Consider the following 21,971-nt stretch of genomic DNA (forward strand, 5'->3'; position numbering starts at 1 on the left):
GGATGTGCTGGCTCAAGGAGCAGGAATGTGTATATTTTAGGGTGAACCAACAGGGGTTACAATTGCATCTCTCCATGAGGCTTATTCAAATCAAATTCAGCAGACAAATTTAGTGCCAGCAGAGTAGTTCAGTCAATCTTTGAAGAAGTGACATTTGCACCGTATGGCTTTTCCTTCCCAGGTATTTAAAGTTCTGTCACCTCTTTCTGACCACAGCAATGGTCATATGTAACTTCTGGTCCTAAAATCAGTGACAGACCTTGCAGAAAATCTGGCAGTTTTACAGAGAAGTGCAAGACAAGGCAAGTGAACATGTTAGTGCTATAAAACTTAAAAATGAAAAAGAAAAAGTAAGAAAGAAGTAAGATTGATTCACTAAGTGTTGAGGGGGAAAAAATAACAGTTAATTGGTCCTTCTTCTGAGAGTATCAGACTGAAGACCAAAACCAAACTAGACTAAGAATCCTGAATTAAGCCTTTTCTGCAGGAGATTCTGAAACCTTTTTCATTAGGCATATGGGATGGGATTATTTCTTTTTAAGACCCTAAAATTGTAATTCTCTTTAAAGAATTTTAAAAAGGCATAGGAAAAGTTTTGGTTTTTTTTTCATGTGCATGAGTGAGTCACATACTACTGAAAGCTGAAGTTTCCCTTAGAAGAACCTAAGAAACTTAGAAAAAGTAGCTATGAAGAAGCCAATACCTTTTACCCATAACCTTTTAAGGAACCATTGCTCTTGGTGCAGTTATTGCTGAAAATTTTTCCTTATATTTTGGGGGAGATAAATACAAAAATATGGGATATAATATATAAGAAGAAGGTTTCCTTCTCAGAGTATACTAGACTAGGTCTTGCATGTAGCCACCCCACCATGCTCAGCCCTTTACTGCAGAAATGAAACTTGCTTGCTTTAACTTGTTTAATCCTAATAAGTGGTTTATGGCTATCTACGTTTACAAGGTTATCCTCACAAGGATAAAGCAGCAAAAATAGAGTTTTATAAGTGAAACTGAGACTCACCTTCGTAGTTTCTGAAATCAGAAGAATTTGTAGGTATTAGACACTAGGTATGACTTTGAGGGAGTGATAAAGGCAAATTTAGAGGATGTGAATGACCTAGAAGATTAAATTCTTTTCTTTTTCCCACCAGAAGAAAACAGTTCACAAAATTTAGATCACAGAGCAAGTTTTCTCTTGAAAGAAGGGAAAAAATAAATTGAGAAAATCTAATGTATTTTTTTCTACAAAAGTCAGGCGTGTAGACACAACAATAAACTGTGAGGTCCTACATGACAAAAAAAAAGTGTAAAAATTATTCCTCTTCTCCTTTCTATAGAGGGCTACATATTCTGAGAGACAAAATGCCTGAAGTAATTAAACAAAATTATCTGTTGGAAGAATTACATGAAAATTGATAATAAAAGACTTGCTGCAAAGGCTTTAAATCTCTCTATTTCAATTAAATAGCAAGTAGGGTATGATTATAGGAAATTCATACTGCTTTGATGCCAGTGAAAAAACTTCTCTTTCCAAATACACTTTATGTAAGTATAATCCACATTTTTAATCCACAATTTTTAAAACTCAGTGTGTAACATGACTTCTTTCTTGCAGAATATGTGATGAAAGTGATTAGGTTTTGTTTGTTTGGAGCATTTCTACTTCTGGTTCTGTTGGTGTTCTGATATACTTAATTACCTTTAGCTACAAGATATGCAGTGTCTTTCTTATTAGGTTTTCACAGTACCTTCATCAGAGACATACACAGGCCTCTTTGTTGGGTATTCTTTCATGGCCCCAGAAAACATAATTATAATTAACTTGTGCCGTGAAGTTTTCATCATCAGTGTGGTTTTCATAGAAAAAGATGCAATCATAGATCTCAGGATTAGTCTACCTTGGGAAGTCATGGTTGGAAAGATCTTGCCAACAGGTCTACATTTCTCAGGAAGATTTCTGTCCTGTGTTTCTGAGAGATAAATAGCATAAATCAGTTCCTTCCCCAGAAAATCAGTGGTTCAAATTTAGCCTGCCCCTGGGTCTGTGATTGCTTCTCAGGCAGAAAACAAACACTTTACATATAGAAAAAATTATAGGCAGTCATTTGATCTTTTATTTAATAAGACGATAGATAAGAGAAAAACACCATTGATTCTGTGGATAGCAGATTTTCTTCAGGCACACAAAAATTTGTAATTTCTGTGTCTTGGAAGCACTTCAGCCTGTTTTAGTTTTCCATCTCTTGACTTGTTTTCATCCAGGATACCATGTCATTTTATGTGGCCTAAACCAAAGAATGCGTTCTTCTGTATTATATGCAATTGCAAATTAAGCTGGTATAGTTATATTAGCCAATTTATTTCCGTCAATTAATATATGTAGCTTCTCCACAGAGCTAATAAGAATCTGGAGAGCAGTTTTTCCAAAGGGTGTACCAAAACTTTGATTTTATGTTGGCGTTTAGGTCCAAAGTCTTTGGTGAAATGACCAGTCCATCCCTATGCAAATCTGTGTTTTACTGTTTTCTAGCTGTGCCCAAAAGATTGGTAGGGCTTGAAAATACTGTGATAGATTCTGTTAACACAACAAAATCACTCAGGTCGATTCTCCAGTTCTTTTTTCACAGATGGAATTACTAATCCAGCAGACAGGAGCAGCTCTTGTTTATACCCAACCTGAACAAGCCTTCAGCTAGAAATGAGACATGAAAAGGTTGGAATCCTGTTATAGTTCCTGCTTTGCCATCCTTTAATGAGCTCAGGGAGTGGTTTATCAGGTTGTCCTTACTGGCCTGTGGCTCTGGCTGTGGTGGAGGCCAGGAGTGAAAGCAGTGAGTGGCGTGGCACGAGGCTGAGCCCAGCGTGACTACTCGGTGCTGCGTGAGGCTGCTCTGCGTGCTGCGCTCGGAGCGGCCTGGCGCTCTTGGTCTGGCAGAAACACCAGCACAACACACCGAGTTCGCCATAGCCTGAGGAGAGCAATTATAACTGTGCGTTGTTTTTTTTTTTAAACAGCCATTGCTGTGAGAGCTGACTAGCATAGGTAGGATGTGAAGTGGTTTAAATGCTTTTTGCAGAAATATGTAGGGAATTGGACTTGTTGAAGCAGTTGAACTCTCCAGATGCAGTTTGATCTGGCTTGTCAGGGTAAGTAACTCGACCTTGAGCCCTCCGTTTTCCCAGCTCTCAGTGTTGTGTGTCAGACACTTGTAACTTCAAACTACACCAAAGTCTTCAAAATTTTGCATCTGGCTGTTTGCTGGGAGAGGCTCCAGGCTGAGCTAGCAAAATCCCAACAATCTGCAGGGTAGAAGTAGAGCCTGACTGTATGACTTCAAAAGCCCTTGTCAGGAAAGGTCTGGGAAAAGGTTTGAAATAGGAGCACATCCTACAGATAAACTTTATTATAAACATAATGAAACCGTAAATTTGCATTGCAAAATGTGTCTTTTATTTTTACTGTAGTTTTGTTTTATATCTAACAAACTATGAGATGGACACCTTCTTTCAGCATGCTGTGGAATAAATATCACCTCTTTTCCTGCATGCACAATCAGATCTTGTTCTCAATTAATTTGGTTTTATGCTAATGCCATGAAATTAATTCCAAGCAGTGTGAAATCAGACTTTGAGCCAGGTTTTTTTGTTGTTTTGATCTGTTGGGCATATGCCAGTGTCCCCTGTACTTGTTATTTTTTTATTAAGATTATGATTTTACCTGATCTTCTTAATTTTTGTTATGTAATTTCTGTGAACTAGAATGCAGAGGTTTTGATAATTCAGATTTAACTGGAATATTGAAAACCATTGAAAACCATGATTGGTTTGAGAGAAGATTTCTGTGATTGTTAATAGGAAAGTTCAGTTTGCAAAAAAAATACTGTCAGCAGGAATTGAACAGTGACAGATCTGATGATTCTGTCCCTTTCAATAAGCATGGTTTTGAACCAGAAGGAAAAAAAAAGATTTAGTAATAAATAAAATTATTTAATAACAAAAAAATATGTAATAATAAATAAAATAAAGCAAGTGCATTTCAGGTATCGCCATTAATATACACAGCACATAGCACACTAACTGCATACTTCTTATGGAGCGTATTAAAAATGTACATACACAGAGATGTCTAGTGTAAAACTGCCAGCAAAGCTAGTGTAAAGCAAACAGGATGGCAGACAGATTTCGGGAGTTCTAATCTGTGTTTCTCCTCATTCTGTCCACACTCTGTTTTATAAATGGAAAGATGACTCTAAAAGATTCAAATACATTTATTCCTTTGACTCTCTTAATCAGCATCACTAAAACACAAAAGGTTGATGTAAAAGACCATGTATATAAAAAATATGAAGACCATATAATAAAAGACCATATAATAAAAAATAACTTAAATTCATAAAATCCTGATTTGATATTCACAAACTCTCCCATAAAAGTACCATGCTTACTGACAATTTACCTTGAAACAGACTACAATTGTCCAAATCTCAGATGAATATTGTGAAAATAATCATCTGTGCATTGTTCACTAAAGTTTTTATATACTTTCAGAGTGATTGCAAAATTAGAAACATGTAGAGTCATAGCAATGGGAGTCTGGATTACTTCCAGATGGATTAACAATGCTCAGCATATAGTGATTTCTGTTTTGCCTTAACTAAAAGTTTTCTTTTTATGACTAATTTAATTGTATTGAAATAATATCCTAGGGAACTAGGTTGTTCCCTCCTGGAGCAATCAGATTTTTGTAGATCCAACAGTATGTGTGCTATCTGGAAACACATTTCTTTTGGGATGTTAAAACCAAAAACATGCTAACCTAGAACATAGTTCCAGGAACTGGCTATTAAATAATCCACAAATGTATATACTAAGGCTCAGAACATGGTTTTATTTGTCATAATAGAATTCATACCCAGTGTATTTCCTTATGAGGGTCCAGCTTCACTATGCAAGTTCAGCTCTTAGTTTCAAATCCCCTCTGTCTTGGGTGGCTTCACTCAATGCAAGGGTGTGGTTTTTGTTAAAAAACTCAGCCCAGTCCTTCCATTTGGTGTACCTTTTACATTGAAGAAGGGCTGTTTGGGCTGGGCAATATGGAAAGTAAGGGTATGTAATAGCCCTCTTGTTGCTAAGTGCAGATAGTTATGAGCACACTTCTTATTGAAAGCAGATAGCTGAAACAGTGGGAACATCCCTCTCAGGTACAGAGGTGTGCCAGTCCCTCAAACAGAAGTGTTCCTGATGGGCTGGGTTTCCATGAGCATTGTGTGATGTGCCTGCCAATGATTCAGGAGGAAAGAAAAGGCACCAGGAAAGTCTAAGACACAATGAAAGAAGCACAGGTTCTGGAGGAAAAGTCAAGGGAGGAAAAGACCTCCTCGTCACTGTCTGCTACGTCCTCTCAAGAGGAAGCAGAGGGCCAGGCAGCGATCTCATCTCTCTGGTGACCAGCAACAGGATCTGAGGAACGCCATGAGGTTGTGTCAGGGAAGGTTTAGTTTGGAAAAGGTTCTTCACCCTGAGGGTGGCTGGGCACTGGAACAGCTCCCCAGGGCAGTGGTCACAGCATCAGCCTGACAGAGCTCACTCAGGAAGCATTTGGACAGCGCTCTCAGGCACATGGTGTGACCCTTGGAGCTGTCATGTGCTGAGGCAGGAGTTGGGCTTGATAATCCTTGTGGGTGCCTTCCAACTCAGCATATTCTGTGATTCTGTGATTTTATGATAGAGACAAACTGCATTTGGGGAGTAACTGATGGCTAAAAGAATGCTTGCAGCTAGGAGTAATGGCATGGTTTTGTGCTTGTGACTTCTGCAGTTAGAGACTGCAGACTTAGAGATACCAGACTTTAATTTTTATTGTAGTGGAATGGAATTAGATAAAAGACAGATGGAGTTATTGTGAGTTTCTCTTCTCTTGCTAATTGAAAGACCTTGCAGGCTCTGATTTTGGCTGGTGTCCAAAATAGCATTTCTCAGCAGAAGTCGCAGAGAAACTTCATGTTTTAAAGTGAAGCTCATTGGCAGCTTACAGGTGAAGAAATGATTCTGCCATAGGCTGTAAATGGGATAAAGAGGTGAAATACAGCTAAGAGCTGTACCTCGGTAGCACCAGTACTAGCACCCTCGCTACTTCACCATGAATTTTCTCTTGCTTTCCTGTAGCTATGGCCTCCTGTTACATATCCATGTAAGTCCTTCCTAACTCCACCACATCTGCTTTCCTGAATGCCTTATTCTCTTCCATCACAAGGGGAATTATCCTTGGAGCTGTATGTTTAGCTTAAATATTAATTGGAAGCTGTTTTGGGAGGGCCAGACTTTGCAGGGAAGAGCAACAGAGACACTGGCAATGATTTCCTTTCAGGCATCTGGTTCACAGTTGTAGGGACAAATCAGTAGTGTGAAAGGCAGTGTGAAATAGCACTGATGAAGGAAGGTGAGCACAAAAATTTTCTTTCTATCCTCAGTTATGTCATAAAGGGGGGACACAATTTCTCTAATGATCCAGACACCGAGAGCCAAAATGGGGGAGGTCTGATTTAAGGTCTGAATGTTGTGACCCTTGGTTTAGGAAGAATAGTGTCATTTAGATCTTTCTGCCTCAGTTTCATATCTTAGCTCTAAAAGAGTTAAAAGTAACCTAGCACGTGCCTACTGCAGATTGTCCAGAACATGTCTGTTGGTCTCTAGAATCCCAGCACACTGGTACGCTCTTTCAGTCACAATTCTTAAATCTCTTTCATCTTAATGCCAAGCAGAACACTGTAGAAAAACAGTTAAAATCAGATCTAACAGAGTAAGAGAGAAGCTAATATAGGCCTCTTTTTTTCTTGTCCTAATCTGAAGAAAACTTTATTTTGTAGTTGTAGACGAAATTTGGAAATCTGACTTGCTTTTCCTTCCACAGCTCCCTCAGGGACACTTGCAGTACAGTGCTGGTTTCTTATCTGCAGATTCTTTTGTAAAATTTCTTCTCTACTTCTTGATAAAATATTTTCTCCCTACCATTTCTTAGCCCTGAACCAGGTATAAGACAAAACCTTGGGTGGCATTTCCATGTTTCATTTGATAAGAAGGACCTAAGAGGCAGTGATGGAAAAGCTGAAAATGGTTATCTGAAGGATTAATATAGAGGCAAATGGTATTCAGTGTCTGTTAGGAGGACAGGGAGCCTGAAATAATCTTGAGTTAAATAGGTAAAATTAAGATATTCTTTTAGTAATACTTTGTCTTGGACATGATGTCTAGTTTCACATTGTAAAACTGAGAACATGTAACATAATCCAGTTGGTGGGTGAATAAAAAAAATTAAACCAACATATTTTAGTTTGTTTCCCTCCTACAATGTTGAAGAATTAGTCTAACATCCTAGAGCATGTAAAAAGCACTTCTACATCCTATGGGATGTGCAAGTGTTATGTGTGCTTTGATTACATGAATTCTTGTATAATCTTGTAAACCCTAATCTAGGTTCAGACTTGTTAGAGACATAAATAGCACAAAAAATTTTAACATCTTAGATGTTTGTTAGCTAAAAAAATGTAGTAGGTGTTACATATTGATCCTTCACCTATAGTTATTGGAGACACTGGTCTCAAAGAAGAGCTTATTGAAAGCTTCTTATTGAAGCTTATTGCTTTGTAGCTTATTGAAATGAACCTCTATGTTGTGCTCAGCAGGACATACAAATCCCAAATGAGCACAGTTAATTTCTGTAGAGAGGGCAGTTATACCCAGTAACCTGCCCCTAAAGCAATCAGCTTTCTCCATAAGAAAAAACGTTCTTTACAAACAGTGTCTCTATTCCTAGTTAACTAATGAGGAAATGGAGGAACAGAAGCTGACTGCTAGATTTTGCCCGTTACACTGGTGTAAAACTGATACCCATGTTCCTGCAGCCCATAGGTGCCATCATGCTCCCAGGGATGATGATTTTATTTTTTGGAATACAGTTATTTGGAATGTTTGTACCTCAATACCAACTATATTGGTGATGCTTTCCTTTAGACCTGCTCTCTCTCTCTTTTTTTTTCTTTTTTTTCTTTTTTTTTTTTTAATATGTGAATTGGACCACTTTTAATGTTATTACTGCTTCATGGAGAAGGTAGTCTCACAGGATAGCCAAGACTTTCCCTTTGGCCAGTGTTCTGTGTTCTAGTCTCTGTCCCTTTCCAATACAGTGGGAAACATCCACTGTTAGCAATACTCATCTAGTTTTCCCAATATCATGAATTATTGTACATGCCTCTGACACATTTGCTTATCCAGAGGGCTCAATCAGGCATTTCTGCCAGCTGACAATAAAGTCAGTCAGCAGAGATCCTGGTAACAAAAAAGTCTCCTGGAGGGGAAAGGCAGATGTGCAATAAGGTGAGAGAAGTGAGCAGATCTTGGTGGAACAGGGACATGATGAGGGCAGCTGAGGATGTGTTGATTCAGCATTTCCTCCCTATGGGCTGTGCAGGCTTCTTCTCTGCAGCTGGAGCTGTCCTTCAGGATTTCCAGGATGCTTGAGGTGGGAAGGCAGTGGAACTGCAGCCTTCTTGCCCATGTGATGAATCCTCTGCAGTATACAGCCAACTGACTGCAGTAAAATTTATTCAGGAGCTGCAAATCAATGTAGCAGCAGCCACAGCTGAGATTTGTCAAACAATTTCCCCTCTGGGAATTATTGTGACCACTTCTAAGGCAAACTCTGAAACCTCCATTATCTGTAGCAGATCCTTTGTGTATTTAGGCAAGGAGAAGTTCCAGGGAGTGGGTTTTTTTTGCTGGCTTATTACTAAGCCACTCATGTTTGATTGAGTTACAAGAAATGAAAAGCAAGCATTTCCTGTCAGTGTCTCTGTGGTGTATTTGCAGTTCAGATTTAAACCTTCCCAGTCCCCTCCTTACATTTTGCTTCTTTATTTTTAGGTGATTTTACTTCCAAAATTTCTTATGTTTCATGAACTTATACTGATGCACTCACTTGTGCTTTCTCATGTAATGTTGATGCAGTAGCAGCATATTAAAGACTTTAAGTCCACGTATTTTAAAGTTATCCACATAAATCCATGCTGAAGTACTTAAACCGTCACTTGTGAACACATGTTTTGTGCATGTGTATCTAATGACTGCTAAGTACCTAGATTTAGATTTTTATTTATTTATTTATTTACTTATTTAAGGATTCTTTTGCCCCCCTGAAAGTTACATAGACATGCAGAGCTGTGGTGCTAAATTATTTGACTCAAAAAACAGCAAAAGGTGACTTCATTAGTAAGTCTTGAAATGAGGGTAAGAGGGACAACTTAAAACTGCATAATTATTTTTGACACTAAGGTGATTAAAAACTCCTGAAGTCTTTAAGCTTGAGCTATTACATTGCCACCCTAAGCCAAAGATACCTGACTTTAAGCAAGTTCAGAGAAGGTAAGAGACATGGGGCAGACTCTTCCTTACACATGATGAGTAACTAAATACCATATAATTGGTTATACAGTCTGACTAGAAGAGCCTTATTTCACACAGTGGGATGCACAGATATCTGGAATTAAATAAGTTGACCTAACTTTAGCATGTGATTTAGCAACTGATGGCTTACACCATCTATTTGTCACTACTCAAATCAACTAAGATACATCTCTCCTGAACATTTATGAGGATTCACTATGTGTATGCACATTGGGTAATTGCATGAATAGACTGGCATAAAAGAGACAACTGATCTGAAATAACAAAGTCATTTGCTTGTTCCAGAGCTACAGCTTTCATACTTCTAAACAAGCAGTTATAAATGTAGCCAGATATTCCATTTTGGTGGTCCAGGTTAATGTCTTTGGAAGTTCAACCTCTAATTTAATAAATTCTTCATTTTGATGAGTAAAACAACTTTACAACCTCAGGTTAATTTTGGGTTTGGTTTTGTACTTTCTTCAACAGCACAGAGATCTGCTTCTTTAAGTTAAACTTCCTGTTTCATTTTATATTTAGGAAAGGTGAAAAGAAGAAGGCAAAGTTAAAAATAACTTTAGTGTATTTTTCTATAGTGTATTTTCTATTTTTCTTCCTCTGTTTTAAATAAGATCCAGGGTTCTATATGCAGTGTTAATCCACAGTCTGGATTCAGATACTGATGTCTAAGCAGTAATATGTAAGTTAAAATCTTTACCATCAGTTTACTGTAGACGTATTCCCTTGCAGCTACTTACAGTCTTTCTACAGAAATAATCTAGAGAGTGGGGTAATGAGGTGTTCACCTTCAGTTTAAAGTTGTACTGGCTCCACTGCAGCACCTCACAGAGGTACTGCAGGTGGTGATGGCAAACTTTTATTTCCATGGATACCTAGAATTTTAGTGCAAGTATATAGAGACCACTAGGATTTGATCTTTTGAGCCAACCATCAAGTAGGCAAAGATTATAAATTTGCATTGTTTTGAAGTATTGAGAGAAAGGAACTCTAAGGGATTTTCTAATTTGGTAAAATTCAAAGATCTATGCATTAAGAGAACTAGATAAAATAGTAGCTTTGTTTTTTGATTCCCTCACTAAGCTTATTAGGCTTATTTCTGAAATCTACCAAGCTGAATTTGTTGCTAGGATTTTAGTTATGTCTTAACTTGACTTACCATATAATTTCAAAGAAATGCACAATAGTTCTATTCCAAGTGCATTACTAACACTCCTTAGGATACTGTTTTTTAGAAATTACACTAAACTGTCTTAGGTTAACTAGATTGACTCCAGTGGCTGGCTTGGAAATCTATCTCATTTTTCTGCAGTTCAGTCTAGCAAAATACCCTGCAGACCTTAAGTGTAAGATTAGACAATCCTAGACAAATGCACCAACAAAACTTATCTTCTCTAATTAACTTGAGAACTTACAAGTGGTGACTCACTGCCAGCTGTAAAGTTGCTGTGTCCAGAAGCCACTTTTTAAAGCAGGCATAAGAGAGAACTGCAGAAATCCTGGGCTTGAAAGCATCTTGAGAAAATTATGCAAATTCCTGTCTGGGCTCATAATACAATAATTGGAGACACAATATTGCATTCAGCACCACACTGTGAACCAACAAATATCACTAAAAGCCATTATTGTCAAAAAAGATTGATTGATTGATTGATTGATTGATTGATTTTTAACAGCTTTTCATTATTATATTTGGAAAATGTTTATCAAGCAGAAAAGAGATGTGAACGCACACTGCAGAAAGGGTGTTGAAATTCCATTACATTTTTACTTGCTTTTGTTTGACAGCATACTTTTCTCATATTAGGAGAAGAGAATGTGCAGTTCAGTTCACTGATTGTTTCTGGCTACTGAACCTTTAATATGGAAGCTTCAATTAGGGCAACAACTGCTCGAGCTGCAGACAGTCAGCTTTCTGATTCTGGCAGTGGACTACACACTCTAACAGATGATTCTAGTTACTAGCCATCTTTTTTTAACAGGGATGCTCTGTGTTAAATTCCTAGAGCTTTTTTAGATTCTGCTCCTCGTTTGACTGTTATGATGCCCTTTGTGTCAAGGGAAAGCACTGGGATAGTCACCGGGCACTTGGTGAGCCATCACCTCTTGCATTAATCACTCAGAACCCTGGTTTTCAATAACATATGTTCCCAAACAAGGCAAGGAAATTATCACGCTCAATCACTGATGAACCTAGTTCACTGAGGAAGAGAGACATATAAAAAGAATTCCAGAAACCATTTCTCCACAGCAAGTAGGCATTTTTAATTCATCCTTCCTGAAACAAAATGTTTTAAGACTTTTAGCTCATCTGAAACAAGCTGAATACATGATCGTTGATGGCGGCAGAAGGATGGACAAATTCTTATGTCCTGCCATGGGGAATGGGAGAACTAACAAATACTCCATTGAATTCTCTGAAAAAATTAGTGATCTGTTTAATGATTAATCATTTTATAATTCTGATAAAAAACAGGATAATTGATTGTGCCCCAAACATTTTGAATAAGAAGGTATGCTAGAACGCAATTTTTTCACTTTGCAAAATCATAATAAATTCATGGTTTTAAAGAAATTAAAGCATGCAACTGCAAAAGATAATTTTTACTAAGAAATATTTGTAGTTTATAAGATATGGAACCTTCATTTCTTTCTGATCCTAAGGGAACTAACATGCAACAGTTGCCATGATTTAAGAACAAACCTATCTTTGCAGAAACAGTGTATTTTCTTTTAAATATTATTGTTGAATGTCCCACAAATGCAATATTTGCTCCCAGTGCAAAGAACACCACCAACTGGACCAATTTTTAAGTGTTGCCTCAAATTAAGGTGGCATAAAATGCCTGAATACTCAAAGTTTCTGTAAGCGAAAAATGATACTTTAAGATGTTTTCCCATGCAATGTATGATACCGAAACTAAATAGCAAAGACCATGTTCAAAATTTGCTGTGAACAATAGTAAAATAGTTTAATTTTCCATCCTGGTTTGGACAAAATGCCATCCAGTACTGTGGACAGCAACACTGAATTTTTCACTGTCATAGTTTAAGACACTATTTAAAGGAGAGTTTTTAAATTGTTTCTCCAGGACAGAATCCAGGAAATATAAGTATTTAATATCTCCAGAATGAAAAACAATTGTTTCGTTCCTGTTTTTGAATTGTCCTGAATATTTCTGCTAGAATATAACTTGACTGGCAAGTTAAACTCAGAAACAATTACATGGTTAATCAAGTGTGGAAAAAATAAATTAAAAAATCCATTTCATGGTGTATGCCCCAATTTGTATTGGCAAATAATTAAATTATTTCACACTTCTGTTTCCTTAAAGCATATGGAAAATGTGTTTCATTGTTCTTTTTCTTTTTTATATAATTATCTTTTGCTAATTGAATTGTGTGGTGCAAATTATCAACTAGCTGTTTTTAAGCATTCATTTAGCTTCATCTCATTCTTTTTTCAAATAAATGAGAAATGTTTTGTTCAACATGAAATTTTGAAAAGTGATAGTCTTCAGACCTTTTTCAGGTAGAAAGTACAATTTACTCAGTTTCATCAATTATACATTCTCATGTCTTTCAATATTAAAAATAAAAAATGGATTTCCTTTCTTCAGAGAATCAAAGTTTCAAATAATACATTTTTTGAACTTCTAATCAAGTTCCAGTTCTGCACATTCATCCATCTATCACAGACTTTACTTCTATAACTATAGCCACTGATCCTTAGGACTCAACTACCCTAAACCCCTTCTTCTTTGGAGACAATACAGGCTTTCCCCAGCTTGTCCTTTTTGCCTCCTTGCAAATTTTGCTGCAAGATGGATTTTTTTTTTCCATTTTTTTGAAGGTTCCTCAAAATACTCACATATAAATTGTGGATTTGCTCATTTTTGTGTGTTTGTATCTGAAACGCATGAATATGTAAAATATATACCCATATATACGTACACATTAGGCCAACATTTTCTGAGATGCATCTACTTTTAAAATAGCATTTTAGAACACAGATTTTGTGTTTTCTTTTAGTTTCATTTTCATTCCTTTCAAAGTTCTTTTTGTGATAGTTTTCTTCAATAGAGCATAAACCCTTTTTCCTATTATTTTCTTATACAAGGATAGATTTATTATAGAGGTGAGAGGTGCTCCTTTATTAGAACAAAGATGTTTTTGTTGTCTGATTATCTTTTCTTTGAGTTAATAGTCAGAGCTGCAGCAGTACATTTTTGACAAGGAGTTTGGTTCTCATTATTCTTGTATTTATTATGGAACATAAAGGATTTGCTCTGTCATCAGTGTTTGTTCATGGCTGCTTGCCTTCCACTTAACCTTCAAAGTTAGTTAACCCCAAAGGCATGCCCAAAAAATCACTGTTGATGTGTGTCCAAAAATGGTGCTTCACTGAATGGGAGAGATTGTTCTGTGGAACAGTTGTGATGTAATTTGTTTTCTGTGTATTACATAGCACTAAAGAGTCTTTGAGATGGAGAAAATAATTTAACACCCATTCAGAGTCTCATTTTCCTTCATGGCAGGGCAGTGTGTGCCATGCTGCTTGCCCTTAATCAGAGCTAAATGGTAATTTGTGGGGTGTTGTTAAACTGAAACACATTTTTTCATTTCCTTGCCTAGTCTCTTGCTGCAAAATACAAAGGTTACTCATTTTTAGGCATTTTTTTGTGGAACAGCTGGTCAATCCTGAGTTTCTTGTTGCCCTTAGTCTTCTATCTTCACTCTCTCAAACTGGTTTCTGTACAGGGAGTTTGCCTCCCTGGGTAATTTGTATGAAGTGAACATAGGGATCTGCAGCCCAGCTGCTGCTCCAGGCCTGAAATGACAACAGTTCCTGTCCAAGAAACTGACAAGAGTAAAAGGCGCTTGCACACTGCAGTGTGAATTTACTCTGATTTACTTATCAGTGGGATGCCTTGAGTTGTTCAAAAATCTATCACAACAGAATTCATAGGATCAGATATGTGTGATGTTCTATTGCCTTTCCATTCCCTATGTACTCCATCTGACACTTCTTTTTGTTCTTTTTCCTATTCATGCAGTCACCTAATGCTGGAGACAAGGATGACCAAACGTTGACGGTAGGCAGCAATTATACATCTGAGCATTTGTTTCTCAGGAGGGTGGTGAGACAAGCCTTACATTAGTTTGCTGTGCATCAACATTTTTCTAAATTGCTGGGATTTCTTTCTCCTCCTATACTGCTATGGAGTTGAAATAATTTATTTCCAAACATAAAGCAGTGAATTAATATTCTTTATTGTTTTCTATAATTTCTCACTCTGTATGTGTACAATACGAAAGATTATTCCATGTATTTTTGCCAAATATTATTTTCTTCAGTGTTGTTTTTTTTTCTCTAATTGGAGTTTAGGGTCTTTCTAGTCAGTGGTCTGTTGGCTCTCACTATCTTTTTATTGAAATACACAGCCACAAAACAGTCTTATTCTGTGTATATACAATGCATTGATTATTGTACTAGACAATTGCATGGGGAACAGAATCTCAGACTATGTTTTGTATTTCATTACAAGCATGCAAGAGATGCTTGTACATTAGATTTGTTGCTGCAGATGTCTGAACTGCCTTACCACACTTTCAGTCTCTTTTTGCCATGAGACCAGTGGATCCAGCCAAAATGAGGAGCATGTTTCTGACTGAGTGCCATTAAAAGGATACTACTGTCTGCCCTTTTTCTCCATAATTTTGATCATACGCATATTTGCAATGTACTGAAGTAATAAAAATTATAACTTACTTCAGGGATTTAAGCAAAAGGTTCTACAAAGAAAAAAATTGTTAGATCTTCCTGATGCAAGTATGAGGTTTTCATTTCCTTAACACTTCATGAGTTTTCACAAAGAAAGATTCTTTTTGCCATATTTTTTCCTGAGTCCTGAGAGACTAATGGCTGTTCTGACAATCCATCCCCTCCAGAGAAATTATATCCCCTCCAAAAAATGTTTCATCGTACAGTGAGGTGTGAGATCAATGCATATTGTTTCAGACATCATTCCACACAGAAAACAAAAAGACCCTAAATTCTTCACCATATTTTTTACCCTAGACCAAGCCACGTCTCCAGCGGGGAGGAAGCTCCGCATCTCTCCACAACAGTCTAATGAGGAACAGCATCTTCCAGCTCATGATTCACACACTTGACCCACTGGCTGAAGGTATGCCTATTAATTTTTTTTTTTTTTTTGCTTTCCTGATGCAAAAGCAAACAAATGCTTTATTTTTCCTTTCTCTCCATGAAACTGTTTTTTGCATTTCTCTTGCTTTCATCAGTCTTTTCTGATGTCTAGATTTTCTGAGAGAGTTCCGCACTTTTATGGTATGATTTACATACTCACACCAAGACTTCCAAACTTAGGAAATGTGTTCATTACAGTAAAACTAAAACTGATCACTTGGTCAGTGCATAAATACTGATTCTCTTCTCTTCTGGCTTCAACAGCAATGTAAAAGCTACAGAAACTGCATCGTCCTGTACTTTCATGAAGATTTTTTTTGTTTTCCTCCCTGATTTTGATTTTATTTAAAAAGAAAGTCACAATGATGGATAATTTGTCATGAGCACTGTAGGAAAGAATGAGAATCTGTTGATTTGACTTCGGGTTGTTTAATGCTGACTTTAATAAAAATGCAGCCAACATACCTCTGTGTTACATGTATGCAAATGATTTATTTGCTTTATCCGAGTGTGGTGTGATTTATTGTTTCTTTGACAAATTAGCAAGAAGACCACTGCTTTAATCTGAGAAGCTGGCAGATACTGACTTTGTAATTGTGGAGTGATCTGACTCTCAGATTCTAGTAGAAGAATCAAAAAAATTCAAGGCCGTGTGTTATTTGATGTCTGTGTGTGTCGGACTTCTCTTGCTGCACTAATAGTTTTCTTGAGAAATAGCACTTGTGAAAGAATAGGGATGTTCTAAAGAGACCTAAAATATTACTGACAGACCTTTCAAACTTCAGTGCCCAAAAACTATGTATAGCACTTCACATGAGTGTACATAACAGATTGAAGACTACAAGAAAGCTAGAATAGTTGACTGGAGCACAATTTGAATCTAATGTAAATTGAGAATAAAATCATCTCTCAGGTACTTTTCAATTGCTCAAGCTTATTTCATTTGTTTCCCATACATAGCTTGTTCGGTGTTCAGACCTGTCCACTTTTATGCTATACTAAGCTTGTGCTGTGTAGTGTGATCCAGAGGCTTCCCCCTTCATGACAGTGAAGGACAAAAGGAGTTTGAAATTTGAAATTCTTCTTGAGGGAGACAAAAACCCTACACTTCTGACAAACAGGTATTGCTTATAATTAAGTCAAATAACTCAGTTTTGGTTTTCATATGTCAGTAAAACTATTGATACAATTCAAACAATAGATTGACTGTTGATTGATAGAGATATTTGCAATGCATAAATCTAACTTAAATTAATCCAGTAACATTTTCTTCAGGGTTTTTTTGCATGTAGTACTTCACTACTTACAGATTTTTTCCTTTCCAAAGTCTTTCATTTGTCCTGGGAATAATACTCTTTTAAAAAACTGGGAATAGAAATGTATTCCTGCCTTCAAGTAAGTGCATTTCATTATCTGGACATTTCATTAAAACTAACACACTAAATTTACAAAGGGGCAAAAGAATCTACTTACCTTTACAATAAACTCTGTATTTGAATGCAAAACTTCCTTGAAGAAAGGGCCAAAAAGCTACTGGGAAATAGCCTGTGTATGTGCAGATATTTAAGTTGGTGTAGATAAAGAAGCCAGTATTTCAAGTTTTTGCTGACTTTACAGAATTCAAATTTTAGCTCATGAGAGCATGAAAGTGCAATTCATTCAATTGCATGTGGAACACTGGTTTTAGCTTTTTACAAACAGACTTACGACTCTAGGAAAAATTTGAGAAAAATGCATCCATGTTTCTGTCACACATTATTAACCTTTTCTGAGGCACCACTTCATTTGTACACAGACTCAGTTTTCAAGATCTTTTGCACAGCAGGCAGTTTGGAGGGCAAACATGAGGAGTACTGGATGTGTCCACTGAACACACTAATGTTGTTTTCTGAGATTTTAAGCTTTTGAGTGTCTGTATTAATTATTCTGTATTCACCTTATTCTGCAAACTTCCATTAAGGAAAAAATTCATTTTATGTAAATAATGTGTCAGGTTTGGGCAGGTAATGCTAGTTAATACATTTGGATGTCATTGTATTTTAATCTTACATTCACTTAAAAACTATGTGTGAAAATGCCTGTGGGTACCTACTGTATACAATATTAACTATCTACTTGGATCTGTATGAATTTTAACGACCAAATTTCTCCCCGTCTTTTTGTGGTTTAAACTGTGTATAAGACATTGAAGAACCAAACTGGTGCATCATCTTTATTTTAAGAGCCTTTTACCATGCCACCTAAGTAATTTTTTAAGCTGATAGCATTTCATTATTACAAATTGAAAGAAATAATATTTATTAAGTGTCTGAGAAATCAGTCCTTTGCTCTATAAACCCATTATCTGGGGAGATGTAGAAATGTAAATGAGTACCTGGTGCCTTCTCTGGCCCATGTGACTCTCTCCAATTTACACGTCCTTTCCTCTAGCAAAAAAACTCAACAGTTTGGAGTTTTGCATAAGCAAAGAAAATTAGCTCTGCTACACTCATGTAATGGATGATGATGGACCTGCTGCACGACCTATGGGGCTAAAGGGTTTCTTCCAGATCATTTGATGCAAGTATGGATCAGACTCAAAGGAAAAGTAGAAAGATGTTATAAAAATTTTTCATTCTTGCTTTAGTCAGCCTAAATTTCCTCAGTATTTCTGCCAGATGAGGACTTAAATCAATTGGTCAAAAACATTGCATCCTTTGCTGAGTCTGTAGGATTTGCAGAAGAACAGTTTATGAGAGCATTAAAAAGTGCCACTCTGAAATAAAAAAATAAGTTTGAAAGGTGTCTATCAAAGCTACCACATACACAGGGACCCTGGCAGGCCCTGCACTTGGGCATACTCCTGACATCTTCCGCCTTCTTGTCTCATTTCCTTTTTCTGCATTTCTCTAGCAATTACTTCTTGGCCCTTTTCATACTGGATCTCACTCCCCTGCACCCTGCTGGCTCCGTTCATCAGATCTCTTCCCAATCAGCCACCCGTCACACTGCGGCTGTCACAGCCACCTGAACTGCCTGTGCAGTGCCTGGAAAAGTGTGGCTAGTCTGGGGGCTCTGCGCTTGGTTCTTGAGGGCTTCTAGATCACATATTGCCTTCAGAAGTTACATTTCTAACTTTTGCACTGCTGCAGAGAGATACAGCTTTTCTTTCTCTTTAAGTCAGTAATAAAATTCATTGTTACATTCCCTTGAACAATTGCAAGGGAAATGGGGGCATCGGAAGGCACACTGCACTGTCACTTGGAGTTATGTGGATTTTGCAAGGGTGACAGAGAAGAAGTCCATCTGCATCCTCTTGGTAGCAAAAACTGTATAGAGTGTATAAACAGGCCATGTGACTGTTAAAGATCAGCTTGACCTACACACCATTATTACTGCATTAACATTCAGTGTATTTATAGAAAACCAGCTCATCAAATTTACTTCTGAATAATTCATTTGTGAAGTCAGAACCAACCTCTAATGCAATTGAAAGCATATTAAAAATGCACTTGATTGCAAGTAGGATAACATGAAATGAGAGAGTAAGCTTTACTTTCCAAAAATGTCGATAAACAGAGCAGTCCCTATATACTATTGCACACTTGTGAACCTATCCTTCCTTGTCCCTTTTCACATAATAAATGTGGCTTTATATGGCTTGTGGCTGTCTTGTAAAAGCCAACTTGCAAACTCTCCAGAATCAGCAGGCTTGCAAGGTGTTCAGCCCACCTCTGACAGCTGAGTAATATCTGAGATCAGTGGGAGCTGCTGGATATTTGGCTCTTTATAATCAGGCAGGTGTGCAGTCATGCTGTGGATTTAACAGTCTAGACAAGGAAGGCTTCTCCCCTTCAAAATCTTGGTCTCAGCATAAAGCTTATAAGAAGGTAAGAGTTCGGCCACTCTAGCAGGTGAATGTGTAGGATGATTGTTAATGAGATGTGAACTTTACATTACAGCTGAGACATCATCATTCATTAAAAATATAAATATCTGTATGACATTAGGTATTTGTTTGCTTTTATCTTATTACAGAAATAATGACCTTGATAGACATAATTTCTGAGGATTAAGATTAATGACTGCCTGTGTTTCTGGCTATCATCAACTCTCAGCCAGTCATTAATCCCCAGGAAATCCTATGCCATATTTGCTTCTGCTTAAGTGCTAGTCTTGCAATCCAGCTGGTCTGTTCATAACAACATTACCCGTATGAATAAGGATGGCATCATCTGACCTGCTGTGTTGGCCAGGCCCCAGTCCAAAATCCAAGCAACCTGAACATAAATCATGACAATCATTGATCATTTGTAGCTGTTTTCTTCTGGGTCCTGTACCTCAGATACCTTTGTCCTAGTTTTGAAAGGGATATTCCTGCGTTATGAAAGTGTAGGTTTTGTAAAGATCTCTTTACATTTTTTAATAGAAGATGGCTGTTTTTTTGCAGTGGGAGCAGGGCAAGAATAAGATAGTAGGTATTTTTTATGAAAGTGTGCTGTGAATAGTAATCCTACCTTCTCCCTGTCAGCCGCAGATTGCTGTAAAGATGATTCCTTCAGAAGTGTGGAGGGAGCATTTTCTCTCTGGAGGCTTCTGCAGGTACTCTGTTGAACAGGGAAGATTCCAGCACTGAAGTGAGGATTTAGAGCACCAGTGCAATCTAAGACTACATTTTTTTTCTTGCACAGCTTTATCAAGACGCAGGAAGAATGAGATTTTTTCATTATCATAGCAGCCCTTTTCTGCCTGCTGATAAGGTGCTACAGGCCGGCAAAACATTTCCCACAAGTGAGGATTTAGCTAGTTGCTGACTTTCTTGCTCTGTGTGACAAGGCTATAACTCATATGTAAATGACATCCTCTGCATGAAAATGGGTGTGATATAAATCACTGTCATGGCTTAGTCCCCAGTGAGAAGCAGATATCTTTGGCAATTTTCTCCTATTCCCGTCTCAAGTCCTATTTCCAAAATGGAAAACTACAGGACGTATTTCTGCAGAAAATTAATTGTTTATCTTCTAATCTTACTTTTTTTTTGAAGATATAAATATGGTTCATGTTATTGGTAAGAGAAGTAACCTTCTGTTACATAAAGCTGAGATTACAATTCTGTCACTTCCTTCACTGAACAGAGAAAAGTACAGGACTGTCGCTGTTCTGACAAAAAAAAAAAAAGAGAAAACCTGCATTCATACCTCGCAGGAAAATAAAGAAGAATACTCAAAGTTTTTGACATAGTAGTGAATTATTCATAATGGCTTGGTAGGTGCTGTTCTGTTCCTACATATTGGTGTTAAGAATTTTCCAACTTTTCCGTTCACTGTGAGCTGTTCTGCTTCATTTGCTCCTGCTGCTTGGGTACTTTTCTTAGATGTCATGAAAACTGTCAGCTCACCCAAAAGACATCTGGCAGAGGCTGGGTAGCCTTTGCCTGGACGGTTACTCAGCAGCCTCCCAATTTTTGTCTCATTTTGCAAAAAACTCATCTTCTTACTCAGCCCGTGGCCTAGGTGAGATGCACCATCATGTCTGTGCTCACTGCCATTGGTGCTGTTGTTTGCTTGAAGCTGTTTATTTGCTGTATCTTCAGAGAAGTAAGGCCAGGCAGCTCAATTTACACCAGCTCAGGGGTAATGCTCAGCTCCTGCATGTCTGAAGTAGCCTGAGCACTTCCACTTCCCTCATCTCCAGAACATGGGTCTCAAAAATCTTTTTCTACCTTAACCATTCTTTGATTCTGTTATGCAGCAGGACTTGAGTGCACTTCACAGAAGAGCAGAATCAGAGAATGATAGAATGAACTAGGTTGGAAAAGACCTTTGAGATCATAGAGTCCAACCTACCACCTAACACCTCCTCATCAACTGAGCCACGGCACTGAGTGCCACATCCAGCCTTTTAAAAACATGTGTAGGGATGGTGACTCTACCATCTCCCTGGGCATACTATTCCAGTGCCCAATCATGCTTTCAGTGGAGAAATTTTTCCTCACATCTAACCTAAACTTCCCTTGGCTCAGCTTAAGACTGTGTCCTCTCATTCTGTCAGTGGTTGCCTGGGAGAAGAGATCAACCCCACCTGGCTGCAGCCACCTTTCAGGAGATTGTAGAGAGTGATAAGGCCACCCCTGAGTCTCCTTTTCTCCAGGCTGAGCCACCCCAGCTCCCTCAGCCGTTCCTCACAGGGTTTGTGTTCCCAGCCCCTCTCCAGCCTCGTTGCCTCCTCTGGATGCGCTCAAGCGTCTCAAGGTCCTTCCCAAACTGAGGGATCAGAACTGGACACAGCACTCGAGGTGTGGCCTCACCACTCCCTGGCACCATGC

At 37.7% G+C, this 21,971-nt stretch overlaps 1 protein-coding gene across 1 annotated transcript in view; it reads left to right on the plus strand.

Annotated features, from left to right (window-relative positions):
- SLC24A2 (solute carrier family 24 member 2) overlaps positions 1-21,971 on the plus strand; it is a 105,041-nt gene that overhangs the window by 39,350 nt on the left and 43,720 nt on the right. The window contains exons 2-3 of the mRNA XM_058823940.1: positions 14,514-14,552; positions 15,539-15,647. Of these exons, the coding sequence (XP_058679923.1) occupies positions 14,514-14,552; positions 15,539-15,647 (148 nt within the window). The remainder of the gene's footprint in view (positions 1-14,513; positions 14,553-15,538; positions 15,648-21,971) is intronic.

This window comes from Ammospiza caudacuta, chromosome Z, assembly GCF_027887145.1.
Source record: "Ammospiza caudacuta isolate bAmmCau1 chromosome Z, bAmmCau1.pri, whole genome shotgun sequence".
Lineage (NCBI taxonomy): Eukaryota > Metazoa > Chordata > Aves > Passeriformes > Passerellidae > Ammospiza > Ammospiza caudacuta.